Source organism: Petaurus breviceps, unplaced genomic scaffold (genome assembly GCF_028583685.1).
Source record: "Petaurus breviceps papuanus isolate PSGF00001 unplaced genomic scaffold, PetGlider_PUasm1.0 90779, whole genome shotgun sequence".
Classification (NCBI taxonomy): Eukaryota; Metazoa; Chordata; class Mammalia; order Diprotodontia; family Petauridae; genus Petaurus; species Petaurus breviceps.
The window spans coordinates 6,915,172-6,932,104 of NW_027187344.1; the positions used below are offsets into that span (position 1 = coordinate 6,915,172).

The following is a 16,933-nucleotide window of genomic DNA, read 5'->3' on the forward strand; positions in this document are numbered from 1 at the left end:
GTGTGTGTGTGTGTGTGTGTGTGTGTGTGTGTGTGTGTGTGTGTGTGTGTGTGTGTGTGTACCCCTGAGTGCTTGTGAAACAAATAGGTGCTGGGGGGCCAGGGGAGGTCCTACCTTTCGGTCCTGGGAATGTGGAATGTAAGATGACCCCTGGGCTTCAGGATAGGCCTGTAGGAGTCAGTCTCTGACTGCTGGCCCTGGCATGTAGTTTTTGAGTTTCTTCCTCAAAAGTCAACCCCAAATACCACCCCTGCCTCACGGTCAATTCCGGCTACAGATTCATTCTTGTTGCTGGCCTTAATTCCTCAGCAGTGAGTTAGGGATCCCCTTTCCTCACCCTCTCAATCTGGATACACATCTGAGCAGGGACCACTTCATCCTGGCCTGTTTTCTTTGAATACTTCCCCATGGGGGAAGGGGACAGAGATGGAGAGAAAAGTGGGTGTACATCTTCACTCTTCTGTCTCTAAGTGAACTGGCAAAGGTTCCACCCAAGACACGGTCACAGGGTGAATCCTCCTGGCCCTGCATTCCAGGTGCCTCCCTGCCTGCCCTCCCAGCACCTCTCCAGGCCTGTGCCATTTGTGGTCTGAACTGAGTGCCTTGGTGAGCCCACATGACTCACCTGAGCTGTCATAGGTGGAAAGGGACCCATCCTCGTGGCATCCCTGATCTGTGGCCCATTGCATGAGTTCATAGAGTGAGGTGCAGTATTTTTTAATTTATTGGTGAAGATTTGGGCTTTCCTTATACCCCATCATCAGAGTTCCCCTTCCAGGCCTCTACTGTTCCCCAGCTGAGTGCCACCTGGGACCGCCATACATACTCATTTCTTACAGAGGAGAGGTGAGTGGGGGGAGGGATGTGCTGCCTCAGAGGGCAGAAGAGATCGTGCTTCATTGCCTTTCCATACAGGAAGGTGGGTCTCTTCAGCCACATATACGTGTGCTGGGCAGGGGTAGCCCAGGGGCCAGTGGTGAGCCCATGTTTGAGCTAGAAACCACAGATCTACTCCTGCCTTTTCCTTTCTGGAGCCTCCCCTCCTCAAAGCCCCTTCGACTCTCCCCATGTTACATTGTACTATATATCCCCTACTAACCCATCCCAATAGTGACATCTCCCTGCAGACATTTCAAATGTGTAACTTTTATGTTAAAGAAAAATAAATACCGATGAAAGCCCCCGGCCTAATGATCATGTTTACAATGCATGCAGCCGTGTGTGCGAGATTAAAGTGACAATCAAACAGCCCCTCAGGCTGGGCTTGCCTCCTGTGTTCTGTGGCTCTCCTCTGTCTTGGGGTGACTTAGTGATGGACGTGTTGGAGGTGCGTGAAGAGCCTCCATTTCTATGCATTTGTGAGGCCTCCTGGTGCCAAGCAGCTGAGAACTCCCAGGGAAGGGGGAGGTTACACTGATTTTTGACCCCCAGAAGCCAAAACTAAGAACCATGGGCAGAAGTCATAGGGAGAGATTTTAGCTCCACGTAGGGAAAAATTTACTAAGTAGCCCATATTTGGAATGGGCTGCCTGGGAAAGGGAGGAATTCCTTATTAGTGAGGGCTTCAAGCAGGGTGGATCATCATTTTTCAGTGACATTGTAGGAGGTTCTAAGCCTGAGAATGCTGTGTAAAAACCAGACAGGAGTCATCAAATGTGGCTTCCTCTCTCCAAAAGTAAACCAAGTCTATTCCAGTTTCTGTCCCTCATTTCCCCTTCTGAACAGGAAGTCCAATACTAGTCATGGGGCAAAGGAAGACCTAATGTAGATAACAGTTGGCTTAAATACATGGGTGGTGGCATCTCACTGGCTCAGTGGATAGAGCACTGGGCCTAGAGTCTGAAAGACCCAAATTAAAATGTGGCCTCAGACACTAGTAGCTGTATGACCCTGGGCAAGTCACTTAACTTTAATTCACCAGAGAAGGAAATGGCAAACCACTCCAAGTGTCTTTGCCAAGAAAACCCCATACTGGGTCATGAAGAAGTGGATACAACTGAGTGATTCCCTTCAAGTACTTCAGGATGGAATCTGAATTAACTTTTCTCATGGAGAGCACATTCTTAGACCAGCTGCTGTATGCAAGGACCTGTGATGTGAGAGGTGGTCACAGGCACAGACACAGAGAGGTCACTGTCTATTACAGGAGGTGCAACACTTGTGTGATGTAGGGATGCTGTGCCAAAGGAGCAAGACAGAGGGACAAGACGGGACCAGTGTGAGACACCTGCTCTCATGAGTAACCTTCCAGAACCAGAAATTGCCTGGCTGTAAAGACGTCTTCTGCACATTTTTTCCTATTGCAATATCATCCTGCAGGGCCATTTTGATGGTCTTCAGATAGGATAGAAACTGAGTGTGCTTCCCTCTTTAAACAAAAGGAGGAATGATGTGGGGAATACTAGATTTGCTTTTCCATACGTCCCATGATGTATGTCATCGGGTAGAGCAAGGAAGACCTGTATTCAAGATGGTAACTTCTTAATGCCCTTTGCAGAGAAGGAGCTTTCCTCATCCCCTCTTTTAAAGATGAGAAAATAAATCCAGAGGGAATGAGTGACTTTCCTAAGGTCCCACAGCTAATAGGTGTCTTGTGGCAGGATTTGAATCCAGAATGCCAAGTCCAGCTCTCTGTGCATTATGACACACTGCTCCCACCTCCAGCGTTCACAAAGGAAGAGCTCACTGTGGGCTAGGATGGTCACTGACCTTCTCAGAGGAGGCAGGACAAAATGAAAGGGGTGGCATAAAGTTGCGCATGACCCCACTGAAAGCAGTAAAATTGATTGGAGGAGAGGTTTCATATGGGAGGTAATATTAGAAAGGTCAAGTGGGGTTTTGGATTTTATCCTGTAGGCCAGTGGACACTCAAGGGGTGTGTGATCAGAGGATGGAGTGATGGGTGGAAGCCTGGCCTCTCCAAGCAACCACGCCTCTACCCAGTACTGACCTAACTCTCCCGTTCCTTCACCTTCTATGCTTGAAATTTATCCCTCAGGGCATCTAACTTAGACTTGGGCACCCACTGATGCCTTTGGGAAATACACCACTACCCACATACTTATCTAGAGGGAAGAGGGGGAATTACTTGATAAGAGCAAGTGTTCAAAAAAAGTTTGGAGATTGGATAGTCAGTCCACCTTCCTGGTTGTCCCCATACCAACCCTCATATATGCATAGCAAAGGGTGAGGATGAAGCAGGGATGACCAGACTAGGCCAGGGAGACCTCTTCCCCTCTCTGACACTGGAGAAGAGTGAGTAGAGAGCTGAGCTTGGAGTCAGGAAAAAATGAATTCACAGCCTGCCTCAAGCTGAGGGTCAGAAGGGAGGAACATTTTGGAGAGCAGATGCAACTGGCAGCGCCAAGATAAGCATTCACTGAACATGAAGCACCAGCCTATGTCTTCTCTCATTGCTTCTAAGAGTCTGGCCTGAGCCCTAACCTCCCTGTGATTTGGCTGGGTTATTTCAGAGCTGAGGATATTGAGAATTTCTTCTGGAAATAACCACAATCTGTCAGCCCTGTTCCTATCCCAGGATACTGAGGAGATGGGGACCATTCTATATGGTCTATCGATCAGATAGAAGGAGCTTGGGATATTCAAGCTGGAGAAAGCAGGCGGGACAAGGACCAGTAAGAAGGCTGGCACAGAATTATAAGAGCCAGAGTTAGAAGGGTCCTTGGAGATCACCCTTAGAAATAATTTTATAAATGATGAAACTGAGACTAGAAAGGAAATGTCAATGTCTTGCCCCACAATCACTTAGCTTCTTAGTGTTGGGACTAGGATCCAAACTCATGTCTCCTGACTCAGATATTACTTGAGATCAAGACCCAAAGTAAAGTTGTAAGGAAGGAGAAGGGGAAGAGTTTGGAAAAGGGTTAGTGTTGAGAGAGTCGCAAAGGCCAATCCTATTCCCTGATAGAACTGGAGTTTTTGGAGTGGCCTGTCCAAGCCTAAAAGTAGAGAGCGCAATAAGAATCCTCCCAGTTCTAGGCACTTACCCATCTGGAAGAAAGAAAGAAAGGAAAAGGAAGGGGAAGAGAAAAGCAATTCTCAAGCACTGTGCTAAGCGTTTTTACACAGTGCTTTGGGTATAGGAAATCTGGAGATACAATTTTGTCTTGCCAAGCTCAAAGAGACACCTGGTATAATGAAAAAGCACACTGAATCCTGAGCACAGTGACCTGTGTCCCAAGTCCGTAGTCATACTCTGCTGCTTCTCTTTGTGGCCTTAGGAAAAAACATTTTTCTGAGACTGTTCCTTCATGTATAAAAGTGCGGGGTAGAGATGGGGCAGGCTGAACCAGATGATTTCTAATTCTGATTTCTCACCAACCCTCCACCCCCCAAATCATGATTTCCTCTCTTCTCCATTGTGTGGAATGGGCTATGTACCCGGGAGGATCTTGGTTCTCCCACTAATGATATGCATGAAGCTCCACACACAGCCATCATTAGCCCTTTCCCCTCCCCCAGTAGATACTGTGTGCCCCTTGTAACCCTTCTGACCAGAAATACAGGTGGGAACCTCAACCAGGTGTGTGAGAATTTGTGCTCCTCTCTGCCCTATTTTCTGTTGGTCCTTGGAGGAAGGAACACCCAGCCCTAAGCCCCTAGAAGTAAGAAGAGTTGAGGTCTTGAGTGAAGGCCATAGCCCTCCCAACTAGCTTTCAGGGAACCCTGGTAGGTCAAGTTCTGGAGGAAAAGAAGGATAAGAAGCTGCTTCTCAAGCCTGCTGCCCCCGAACACCCAGGCTCTGCTGTTCTCTTGTGGTCCCTAATGCAGTCACACCTGCTTGTTTGCTGACATAGGTGCAAGTTGACCTATGCTCATGTAGCAAGGCCCCACATGTAGCATGGAGGGTGTAATTGTGTGATTCTAGGGGAAGCAGAAGAGACATCTCTAGCCTCTTCTCCAGAGGAGACTTTATTCACTGACTGGAGAGGAAACTGGAGGGCAGGAGGCAGAACCCTCTGCTCTGCTCTCCCCAAAGAGAGGGGTACCAGGATAGAATAATATCTATCTGCTCCCCTAAATATTACTAGCCTGGGGATGAGTTTCAGGTTAGGTCTCACTTCTGATTGCTGTTCATTGTTGAGGGGACAGAGGACCCCCAAATCTTATTCTTGCCTCCTAGACTTCCATTCTGAGATGAAGAGGGGAATTGGACAAGAAGGGTTTCCCCCGTTGAGGAAGGTTTCCATTCCACAGACAAGCCTCTCAAGCTGTCCCCACCAACTTCTTTTAGGGGTGGGAAGGATATCCAGGAAGGAGGAATTAGGAGCTCTATGCCCAATAAGGCAGACATGCAAGGCATGGCTGGCGGTGGACAGTCTGGCAAGTGAGATGTATATGGAGCTGAGTCAAAAACGATTTGGAATCTAGATGGAAAGGCCAGGATCCTCTCGTCCGTGGAGTGCCTGGGAAACAGGAAGTCACCCACTTCTAGAGAGAGAAGGGGATCTTCAGATGAAGACACTCCTTCAAGGAAAGAAGAGGGCTGCCCATACCTTTTCTGAGCAGCATCTTATGTGGAGAGAAAGTTAATGAGTTACTCAGACAAGCACCAGTGAGAAAGGATGATTTGTTTAGCAGTCCCAAAGCCTTCTTGGGAAATTCATCCTTGCCCCAGTTACCTCCTCTTGGCCTGGGAAAATTTACCCTCAGGACCTCTCTTTTCAAACCACTTCCAAGCAAATACAACACCCACATACCTCGGCCTCAAATCAGCCATTCCTACTTCCAGGAGGGGGAGGAGTGTGACTGCACAGATTCATTCCCACTCACTGCTACCACCCCCACCCCCACCCCTGTCCGAACCGGGTCCATTCCGCCAGATGTTAGACTGCCTTCTGGGCAAGGGAAAGTGAAAAGGAAGTCCAAAAGAGGAGATGTTTCTTCCACCAGATAGCTATTATAGGCAGAGGTGAGGGGTCGTCTTTGCAAGGAGTCCATCCTCCTGAGTCCCAGACAGCTAATTGTATGGGAGGTAGCCCTAGTCACTGGTAACCAAACACTGTAGAATGTTTTATTAAGTAATTAACTGTATGCCAACACTGTGCTGGGCGATGGAGATCTCTGCCCTTAAGGAGCTTCTAATCTAACAGGAAATGATGTGCACACACGTAAGAATGTATTTTGTAAATTGGTCTTCGCACCAACCCTGGGAGGTAAGTGCTATTACCCACATTTTATAGGCTGGAGGGACATGTTCAGTTAGGAGCTGTGTGTCCTCTTAGCAAGATGCCATGCCCTCAGTCTACATTGTGAAATACCCAAGAAAGACATGCCCTGTAATCTAATAAAATTACTTGGCAAGCTCATAAGGAACACTTCTTAAACTCACTCAAGACTCAAAATCTGTCTCCTTCCATTCGTTGCTCCTAGTTCTGATCTCTGAGGACAAGAAAAATGAGACTGAAGCTCTCATTTGACCTTCAAACACTTGAATTCAACCATCTTATCCCACTTAAATCTCTTCTCCAGGTTGAACATCCATAGGCACCCATTTTTCTTATGGTATAGAGTCTATGGACCAGTCCTCTCACCATCCAGGTTGCCCTCCTCTGAATACACTGCAGTTTGTTAATATCCTGCCGAACATGGCACCCAGGGCTGAATTGAATCCAGCCCTCCAGATGTTGTCAGACCAGAACAGTGTATGGTACGATTATCATCTCTCCTAAGACGCTGACTGCTGCTTCCTCCCTCATCTTACAGATGGGGACATTGGGCTAGTCAATCGCTAGTAATTCTTCCAGCAGAAGAGTGAAACTGATATGTCCCTCTTCTACTGGACTGGGGAGACAGAGTATTTAATAAGGAGTCAGCAAGCACTCCCAAGGGACGTGTGGGAGGGGACAATCATTTTCTGGGTAATGCTACCTGTTTAATTTAACCTTTGATAACTTACCTTGCTTTTTATTTTAAGTGAATGCCCTTCGGCTTTCCTATCATGTGTAGGCAGCTAGATGGTGCAGTGGGTAGAATACTGAGCTAAGAGTTAGAAAGATGAGTTCAAATCCTTCCTCACATATTAACTAAATTGTGATTCGGTTTCCTCACCTTTAAAAAGGGGATAATAATTACACCTAATGCACAGAGTTGGTGTAAGATCTAAATGAGAACATGTATTTTGCAAACCTTTAAGTGATCTATAAATTCTATTGTATTACCATGTCGTGCTTAATTCTGGCTAATTGTGAAAAAGATTCAGGAGGGGCTCAGTAAACAATGGTTTTGAATTGATGAGGAACTCAAATAACTTATGAATGTTACAGCTGAAATATGTAACATTTACATATACAAAAATATATTCATACAGCTCTCAGTCAGAAACTACACACCACACTCAGCACCTTTACTGGTCACCCACACAGTAGGACAAACCCCTTCATTTCCTACCATAAAACCTGAGTCCTTTACAGGAAAAAAAAACCCTGTAGCTTTCCTTCAAGATATAGAATGGGGTTAGAAAAATTGGAGGAAGTAAAGTTGTGGGGATGAATGAGCACAGATTTATTTCCTTTAACCACAATGCCCCACAAGGCGAGAACCTTCTCCTATCCCTGCCCCTCCCCTGGAAAATCAAAGACTCTCTTCCTCAGATTTGGGAAACTGCATGGGATAGACTCATCCCTAAAACTAGTAGGATCTCCCCTGCCTTTGGCCCAGAGCCCCACAAATCAGTGTTTCTTCCTATTGTCTCTGGCGTAGAGCTGGGATATTCACAGAGGAAAAGATCACAGAATTGGGGTAGAATGGAAAACTATTTTTCTGTGTCTTGTCTGCTTCCAACTAGACTATAAGTTCCTTGAGGGCAGGGGCCATGCTCCTGGGGCAGTTTGTCTAGATCTCTCCTTTACGGCCATGAGATCCACTGGGATTCCAGAGAGTCGTGGGTTGGAGTCTGGCCTCTGACACTTACCAGCTATGTAACCGTGGGGGAACCACTTAATTCCTCTGAGCCTCACTGGGTTATTTTAAGCATCAAATGAGATCACATATGTAACAGCCGCCCCAGATTGGCTTGAGCTGTGAAGTTGCCTGCTGTGTACAATGAAGGAGATGTGATTTAAGATGAACAGATGGAGTAGTAAAGAAAAAACTACCCAAACCTGGGTTATTTCAGGGTAAGCTGGAGACTCCCTAAAGAAGTCATTGGGGTCATCCAGACAATTGCAACTCAGAGTGTTTGACCTCAAGGAATCCACCACCCTCTGCCTCCCCAGCACAGGGGATTCAGTGTGAGCCTCTACAGCCGGCACAACACCCAACACCCTCATTTTCAGGTGAGGAAACTGAGGTTTAGGGAGGAAAAGTGACTTGGCCAGGGTTGTTTACCCGTGGGGGGTTCCATATACAAATGAAATCACCTGTCTGGGCTCCCATCCTTAGCAGACTTGGAAACTGCTTTAAGGTGGGAACTATGTTGTATTTCATCTTTGTGTCCCCATAGGTAAAAAGGTTCTAATAATAATGGCCACCAGCACCAATCAAGTCTTCCCAGTGCAAGGTCAGCCTCCTTTCCATCATGTCACACCAAATGTCTAAGTTCCTGTTTATTTGCACTAAATTATACTTTATTTTTTCACCCACAAGGCCTGCCATAGCCTTAGGAATAGAGACTCTAAAACTTATTGATGTGTATATTAAAGTTAATTAAGTAAGAAAGAGAAATTAATGTTCTTGAGGCCAGAGACCTAATCTTAATTTTCTCCAGATCTGACTCCCAGATATTTAACACCAGGCTCTGAAAGCATGAGTGTCATGTGTCCCTAGTACCACCAGGTGGCAACAGAGGCTCACACATGGTCAAGGCACTTTGTCCCACCTCTCTACCTGGTGGTAGAATGTGTATATGACACCTACCAGGCGACATTTAGTCATGGTGGTCACATAGGATGCCTGACTCACTGTGGGGCCTCTAGACCAGGGGCTCTTTATCTTGTTTGCAAAGAACGTGGGACCTCTCTGTGAATCTGGTGAACCCCTGCTCAGAATAGTATTTTAAGTGCATAAAGACAAAATACAGACATCTATCATATTGAAAGTTACAAAACACTTAAAAATAATAATAACTCAGACCCCCATTAAAAAATCTCTCCTTTAGACTATAAGCTCCCTGAGGGCTGGCGACTGGGTGGACAGAATACTGGACTAGGAGTCAGGAAGACCTCAATTCAAATCCTGACTCCGATAGTTCCTGGCCATATGACCCTGGGCAAGTCACTTGGCTTCTGTCTGCCTCAGTTTCCTTATCTGTAAAATGGGAATAATAACAGAACCTGCCTCACAGGGTTGTTGAAAAGATCAAATGAGATAATTATAGAGCACTTAGCAAACTCTAAAATGCTACATAAGTATTAGCTGTTATTATCACCTCTTCCCCTATACAGTAACAAGAAGAATAGACAGCACAGGGGTGGGGAACCTCAAGGACCTAGAGTGCCACCTGTGTCCTCACACAGGGGCCTCAGGTTCCCCACCCTGACCAGCACTTCTTTAGCATTTTACAGCTTGCGAGGAAATTTACAAATATTCTCTCATTTGGTCCTCACAAGCACCCTGTGAGGTGGGGGCCCTCATCATCCACATTTTACAGCTGAGGAAATCAAGGCAGACAGAGGTCAGGTGGGGGGGACTCAGAAGTAACTGCTGGATGCAGGAAGGCAGCACATTTGGACAGATACTGCTTACCTCGGTGGCACTAACCTCCAACAGAAACAGGGTCCACTAAGCTACGCATAAGGATCCCTGCGGGTCACAGGCCGACTTCGTTTTAAAATGTAACATTGTCTGTTTTACGGTATTTTTATTTATTGTGCAAAATATTTCCCCGTTGCATTTTATTCTGGTTTGAACCACCCCCAGGAGGGCTACGGGCAGTGGGGCAGCCCAGGAGCCTCATGCTTGACACCTCTAGCTTACTACATCTGGCCTGGTGCCCAAAGCGGAGAGATTTGGAGACCCAAGGGAAGCCAAGCAGTGTATTACACACACACACACACACACACACACACACACACACACACGCATGCACGCACGCACGCACACATACACACACCACACCTACACACACACACACCACACATACACACACCACATATACACACATATACACACCACACATACACACATATACACACCACACACACCACATATACATACCACACACTCACACACCACACACACACGTGTTTTGTTCAATATTTTCATTTATTAACCAAACATTCTCACCTGGTTTCAGGAAGTTAAGGTTTGAGAGAGTTCACTGTGAAACCCATGGCTTGGGGTCAGACGGTCAAAGGGACTGAGGAAGAAGAAACCAAAGCCCTGAGACACAGATGAACTCATCTCTCCAATGCATCTGGGGAAATAAGAAATACTGATTGGCTCTGCCCTGGGCTCCCCTTGGAGATAGGGATGAAGGTACTGGGGAGGAATTATTATCTTTTCCGGACAAGTTCCTGGACTTTGGAGAGTCCTTGGGGGAATGGTTAGTCCTCTAACACTAGAGTGCCACAGAGAGACATCATAGGATGTAAAGCCGGAAGGGACCTTGGAGGGATCATCTAGTCCAACTCCTTATTTTACAGAGAAGGAAACTGAGGCCCAGAAAAGGGAAACAAGCTGTCCAAGGGCTCTCTCTTACCCCTACCCTCCTCTTTTCTTCTTTTTCCTCTTCTTCATCTCTCTCTGTCTCTCTGTCTCTGTCTCTCTCTGTGTGCCTGTCTCTCATCTTCAGCACTGGAAAAGCCAGTAGAAAAAGCTGATGTTGGCCCTGGGTGGGGAGTTCCATCACAGCTCACAGAGGACCTGTTCTAATGCCCCCAACATGTCAGATGGCTTCCTGGGCCAGAGGATATCGTACAGTGGTCCCACAGTGAGTTCCAGGAGCAGGGCTGGCCTCCCAGTAGCAGAGTTCCAGGGGCAGGGTTGCAGCAGGTGGGCAGCAGCACTGCAGAACCTGCTCTCTCCCTGGAGGACATGCAAGAGAGCAGCATGGACATGGTGGGCACTTTCCTCTTCTATGTCCTGGGTGTTGTGCCGGGCATCAGGAGGATAAGGCCCAGCAAAGGTCCCTCAGGGAATGTAGAGGGCCACTATGACGTAAATGACCCAGCTGGTGGAGACGAAGACCCCGAACAGCAAGCTGAACAGCACCAGGGAGCGGGCCTTCTTGGAGGCCTGCTCTGCCTGGGCCAGGTCTCCACGGCTCAGAGCCGCTCGGGTCTGGGGCACAGAGGGAGAAAGAGGCCGAAGGTGAATAGGGCTATTGTGCCACGAATACCCAGCTTTCCTTCCTCCCTCCCTTCACTGGCCCCCAGCCCTGGGGAGCCACAGAGTTTCAGGAGAAAGCAGGCCTAGACTGTAAAGTTTAAAAGGGCAGGAGAAGGAAGTGCCCTCCTGGCACAATCTGGTCCCCAACAGCTCCCTCTGAAGCCCTGGCCTGGCTGAGGGCCAGCCTACCTCGTGAGAGTAAACAATGGCAATGACCCCAGTGATCAGACAGCAGAAGAGGGTCACCAGCACAGACTCCACCATGTAATCCTTGGGCAGGGGCCTCCGGTCCATGGCAGCTGACATATTGTTCATGGGGCTGTTATACTGCAAGGGAGAAGAGAGGCTGAGGAAGGGATTGCAGAGTGAATGGGGCCCTAAAGAACGGAGAGAGGAGGACCCAGTCATAGAATCATTGCTCTGTGCAGCTCTGAGGGACATCTAGAGGTAACACTCTCCCCAGCCTCAGTGCTGGTCAAGTATTATGATGCCCATTTTAAAGATGGGGCAAACTGAGGCCAAGAAGTTAAATCACTTGCCCAGGGTCACAGAGATAATAAGTGGTAGGAGGACCAAATTCCAGGCCTCCTGAGGCAACCAGTGAAGCACTTTTCCCACTCCAACACACCACCCAGTCCTTCCTTCCCAACCAACCACCACGGTGACCTCACCCATCCAATGTGGTAACAGGGAAACAACAATGAACTTTTAGATCAAATGAGATAAGTTTTTAAAAAGTGCTTAACATAGCAGGCACTACATACATGCTTGCTTTCCTCCCTTCCCTCAGAGTCAGGAGCGTGGGATTCCAGACACTTAGTATCTGTGACCTTGGGTAAGTCGCTTTTCTTTTTTTAAGCAATTGGGGTTAAGTAACTTGCTCAAGGTTACACAGCCAGGTGTTTCTGGGTGGGTGCTAAGTGTCTGAGCCCGGATTCATCCCGACAGTGGAGCCGGTGCTCTTACTCGCTGTGCTACCTGGCCGCCCCAGGGTAAGTCACTTTTCAATGCCTTATTTTCCTCATGTGTAAAATGATGGGTCTGACCTCCCTTTCTAAGGCAGTACCCACTAGGCCCAATGCCACAAAGACTGGGCCATAGTGGAATGTGTCCAGGGGCTCAGTCTCCTGGGTTTTCTGCCCACCCTGAAAAATGGTTCATAGACTAAGGCCTCAGGAGGGGAATTGTGGCTAGAGGTGCCACTCTCAACCAATCCCTCCACGTGGGGGACTAACCTACTTCAGACTAGTCATCCAAGTGGCCTCCCCATCTAGGACCCCGCCTGGGCTAGGAAGGAGAGATGAGGATAGAGAGGCTACCACCATGCCACCTACGATGGTATAGGGGAAAGCTCCAGAAGACAGGCTTGGTGACGGGTACAGCGATGGGGATGAAGACGCTGGCGGGTAGAGGGGTGTTGGAGAGGGTGCTGACGGATACAGAGGCGTGGCTGACGGTGCCGCCGGGAAGAGAGGCTGTGGTGAAGGCCCCGGCTGATACAGGATAGGCATTTGCCCAGAGAAGCCAGCCGGGAATGGAGGGTAGAGCATGTGGACGGCCTTGGGATCCGGCGGGGTGTAGGGTGGGGGCTCTCCCACGAAGCCAATGCCCGCTGCACACTTGGGCACCTGCCCATTCTCCTCGGCAGGCTTGGGCTGCGGGGTACTCAGGTAGGATGCGGCTGCGCCATCATTCCAGGATGGCAGACCGGGCAGTGGCGGTGGTCCTGCCGCGGCCTCTCCGCTCTCCCCTCTCGCCCCGGGGGCACTGCCCTCCTCCGCCGGTTCTGCCACGCCCGCAGCGTCCCCCGGGTCCGAGGGCTCTTGGCTGGGGCGTGTTTCTGAGGAAGGCGCGGTGCTGCTGCCTCTGGCTTCGGGACCTTTAAAAGAAGGACGTTCATATCACACGTCTGAGCCAGCTGCCCTGCCCCAGCTCTGGAGAGCAGCGCTTGCAAAGGAAGGGCCAGGGACCCGGAGACGCTGCTGCTAAACTGTCTCCTCTCCCTCGCGGCTGCTGCTTGGATTCCCCCTCCCAGCCCACAGAATCAGAGAACAGGCACAGAGCTGGAAGGGAACCTAGAACTCCAGTGGCTGCCAGCCTGTCTGCCCTCTGTGGATGAGGAAACTGGAGCCTGGGCGGGGGAAATAACCGAGCCGAGGTCACGTCGGCGGGAAGGCACAGAGCTGGGACCCGCGCAGACCCTGCGCTCTCACCACCATGTGCGCCTTCATGAGAGGCCGAGCTGCCAAAGCGACCTTCCCAGAGCACGGGCCGCCCACTGAGGCTTTCATTCCGTGTACCGCTCCTTTCTGCATAGGTTTGCTTTTGTCTCCATTATATTTTTCGATGCTATTTTAATTATATTTTTATGTTATATATTTCTTTGTATCCCTGACACTTAGCCCAGTGAGTGCCTGGCACATGGTAGGTAAGCGCTTTTAAAAAAATACTTGTTGATTGACTGGCTGATGGTTTTTCTCCCCACCCCCTCCCCCAATTCCATATATTCCAGTACTCCCTATTTTCTCCAAGATCAAATAGAAAATCATCTGTTTGGCATTCAAGGCCCTTTGTAACCTGCTGCTGGTGCCCCTACCTTTGCAGTCAGCTTACGCTGCGCATCCCAACTTTTCCGGAGCTCGGGTCTCCTGGCTGTTCCTCCATCTCCTGTCCCAGCATCCTCTCTGGCCGTCCCCCAGGCCTGGAATGCCCTGACTTCTTTCCAGTCCCAGCTAAAACCCCACCATCTATAGGAAAGCTTTCTGATCTCCCTTAATGTTAATTGATCCCCTTGTTGATTATTTCTAATTTATTGATTATTTACAGTTTATCCTATATACAGCTTATTTGTATAATAGCTGTCTCCATGTTGTCCCCAACCCAGCCTTAGGCTGTGAGCTCCTAAAGAGGAGGGATTATCCTTTTCCCCCCTTGGTGTCCCCTGTGCCTAGCACAGTGCCTGACACTGACAAGCAGAGGCTAACCAGCCCTCACAGTGTGGCATAAGATATGGCAAGTGTTTATTGTTTCCAGATTGATTAATTAAAGGTTTGTTGATGATTCACTGACCTCAGCAGGGCTCAGCTCCACTACAGCCCCTCTAGGAGGGACTCCACTCCCAGCTCTCCCATCCTATCACCACAGGGCTCAGTAAATGGGGGTGTCTCCCCCTTCCATGTAGCTGGACTCACTCTATCCCAAGCCCCAGCTATCATAACATAAACCGAAGTTTCTCCCCCTGGCCTCACCCAGACAAATACTAGGCCTGATCAGGAGCAGATAAGCTTAGGGAAAGTAAATAAATGTCCAAGCACAGGCTGATAGAGGATATCTTTGGAAAGGTTTTGGGGCCTCAGGTTTCTCCCGAGAGAGTCCCAGACTCACCTGATCTCACATCAGGGGCCAGCAAGGCTCCAAGGCTCAGGCTGGGGCCAGCCCTCTAAGAAAACATCAGTGTCCGGTGGAGACATTCAGACCATGATCTGGACGCCGCTCTAAGAGGGGAGCCTGAACTACCAGAGGCTCCTGTCAGGGGACTCCAAGGGGAGGCAACTTAAGGCCTTTGGCCTTCTGGACTCCTTCACCCCCCTCCACACCCCCAGCCCACTCCCCATGGCTGGCTCTCAGCTGGCTTCCATCTGCAGATCAAGGCCACTGACAAGGCTGGGTTTCTCTCACCAGCAAAGTGAGAAGCCTCAGGTCCCCTGTGAAGCAGGAACAGCTAGTGGAGGGTGGAGAGGAAGGGGCCACCAGGTTTTATGTAGCTCTTCTCTCTCCCCATGGTTTCTCTTTCTCCAGCTCCTCCCTCAGGCCCATCCTCTTCCTCCTATGCTCTTTCTGGCCTCTCCGTTTCTCTGCCTTTCCCTCTCTATCTTTGCTTTTCATATTTCTTCCATTTGGAGGCGTTTATTAAGTGCCTACTATGTGCAGAGAACTCTGTGAGCTTCTGAGGGTATGAAGATGAACTAATACCGTCCTTCCCTTGCCATCTCCATGCCCAGCTCCTTTTCTCTAGGCATGGCCCTAGGCACAGTGACTGGAAGGGGGAGGGAACAGCCATGGCCCTTTGCTGGACTCCACTCTGTCCTGTGGCCCATGCATGCCTTCACCTTTTCCAAAGGGCCTGGATGAGTGGAGGGTACCTTGCCTTCCTGGTCTTTGTGCCTCCCACCCCTGTCTTTGACCCTGGTGGGAGAAAAAGGGCCTCCCTCATAATGGAGATTTAATTGCCAAGGTAACCACTAATTTAGTCCTGGCGTTGAAGGTAAGATTAGGATTGGGGTTGAATGGTCCAATACCACAGGACTCAGACCATCTCCCCCTCACCCCCTCCCACAAACATAATTAGCCTTCTCTCTGCCATTAACTCTTGGCATTGGTTGATCTCACACTGAAAGCCCAAGACCTTGGAGGCTGTGCAAAACTTGCTGGGTTTGGGCTGAGAAAGAACTGGGTTCAAATCCTGCCCAGGTGATCCTCAGGAGCTCAGCTTGAAGTCTATGGCTGTATGATAGTTCTTGGAGATCCCAAGTTGCACCAGTCCAAATTTTTCTGTCCTTTCCTGCCTCTGCCCTATGGCCCCAGTAAACACTCTTCCTTCTCTGTGAAAATATATGATTACTTGTTGGTTGTTGATTCATTGACTGATGGCAAACAATCAGACCCACCTGGGGTCCTTGGAATCTGGTCTGGAATGAAGGTGACTCTTCTCACCTTAGAAGTGGGCAAGTGAAGACCTGCTCACAAGTCCCTCTGGAGCCACAAGCTGCTTCCCTTCTCCTCCTTCTGCTGTTCCTCCTCCTCCTCTACCCCCTCCTCCTTTATCTGCTCTTCCTCCCCCTTTTCCTCCTCTCCTTCCTCCTCTTCATCCTCCTCCACTCTCTCCTTCTCCTTTCCTTCCTCCTCCACTCTCTCCTCCTCCTCCTTCTCCTCCTCCTCCCCCTCTCCTTCCTCCTCCTCTTCTTTCTCTACTCCTTCTTCCTTCTGACAATGCTCTGGTTCTCTGAGCTTCCTTGATACCCAGCAACTGCTAGCCCATTTCCGTGGGCTGTGGACAGGGGACAGAGGCCCCAGGAGGGAGCAGGGGGTGAGCCCCCGGGGAGCCTCTCCTCTCTGGGGATGGGGGCTCTCTTACCTGGCTCCATGGAGAATGGTCCTCTCAGGCTGGGCTGGCCAGACCAGACCACAGGTGCGCCTTGTCTCCGCTCACTGCCCAGTGCCCAAAGCTGAAGCCTGCTCCTGCTCAGTCCTCTGAGCAGTGACTGTCCCGCCCTGGGCCTCCTCTCTCCTTGCTGGGCTCTAGTTTCCTGCTGCCCGACTCCAGTGCATTAATGATTAACAGGCTTGTTTGCCCCTGGCTGTGTCAACAAGGAGCTCTCGTTCCAGGGCCCCTCTGTACCAGTTTTTTCCGTGCCCAAGGACCCCACTCTGCGGGATGGCAGTACCTGGCAAAGCTGATGGGCCCTGCCCGATGGGAACTGGCCAGAGACTGACACCTCCCTCCTCTGGGGCCCCGGGCAGGGGAAGCAATGCCTCTAACCTTTGATCAGCAAACAGCCCTAGCAGCCAAATCATACTCAATAGACACTCCAGAGGGTCCCAAGGTGACAGATTATCACGGTACCACTTCCCAGCTGGTGGAGCC

At 49.5% G+C, this 16,933-nt stretch overlaps 2 protein-coding genes across 6 annotated transcripts in view; one reads left to right on the top strand and one right to left on the bottom strand.

Annotated features, from left to right (window-relative positions):
* Window positions 1–1,251, top strand: part of RAPGEF1 (Rap guanine nucleotide exchange factor 1) — a 190,182-nt gene extending 188,931 nt beyond the window's left edge. For all 5 annotated transcript variants that reach the window (XM_069069313.1, XM_069069314.1, XM_069069316.1 and 2 more), the window contains one exon: window positions 1–1,251. This exon is cut by the window's left edge and continues 2,884 nt beyond it. The gene's annotated coding sequence lies outside the window, so the exon portion shown is untranslated.
* A 9,521-nt stretch (window positions 1,252–10,772) lies between these two features.
* PRRT1B (proline rich transmembrane protein 1B) lies at window positions 10,773–16,433 on the bottom strand. Its single transcript, XM_069069600.1, has 4 exons — window positions 16,424–16,433; window positions 12,624–13,168; window positions 11,479–11,616; window positions 10,773–11,241 (listed from the first exon to the last, which is right to left on the bottom strand). Exons 1-4 carry the CDS (start codon window positions 16,431–16,433, stop codon window positions 11,092–11,094), a joined length of 843 nt encoding a protein of 280 aa, XP_068925701.1. The 3' UTR covers window positions 10,773–11,091.
* Between the last annotated feature and the right edge of the window lie 500 nt (window positions 16,434–16,933).

Coding starts and splice junctions, on each gene's coding strand:
- PRRT1B (XM_069069600.1), bottom strand. Junction 11,617..12,623: donor GAGCTTTCCCCTATACCATC/GTAGGTGGCATG, acceptor TCTCCCTTGCAG/TATAACAGCCCCATGAACAA. Junction 11,242..11,478: donor CCATTGTTTACTCTCACGAG/GTAGGCTGGCCC, acceptor TCTGTGCCCCAG/ACCCGAGCGGCTCTGAGCCG.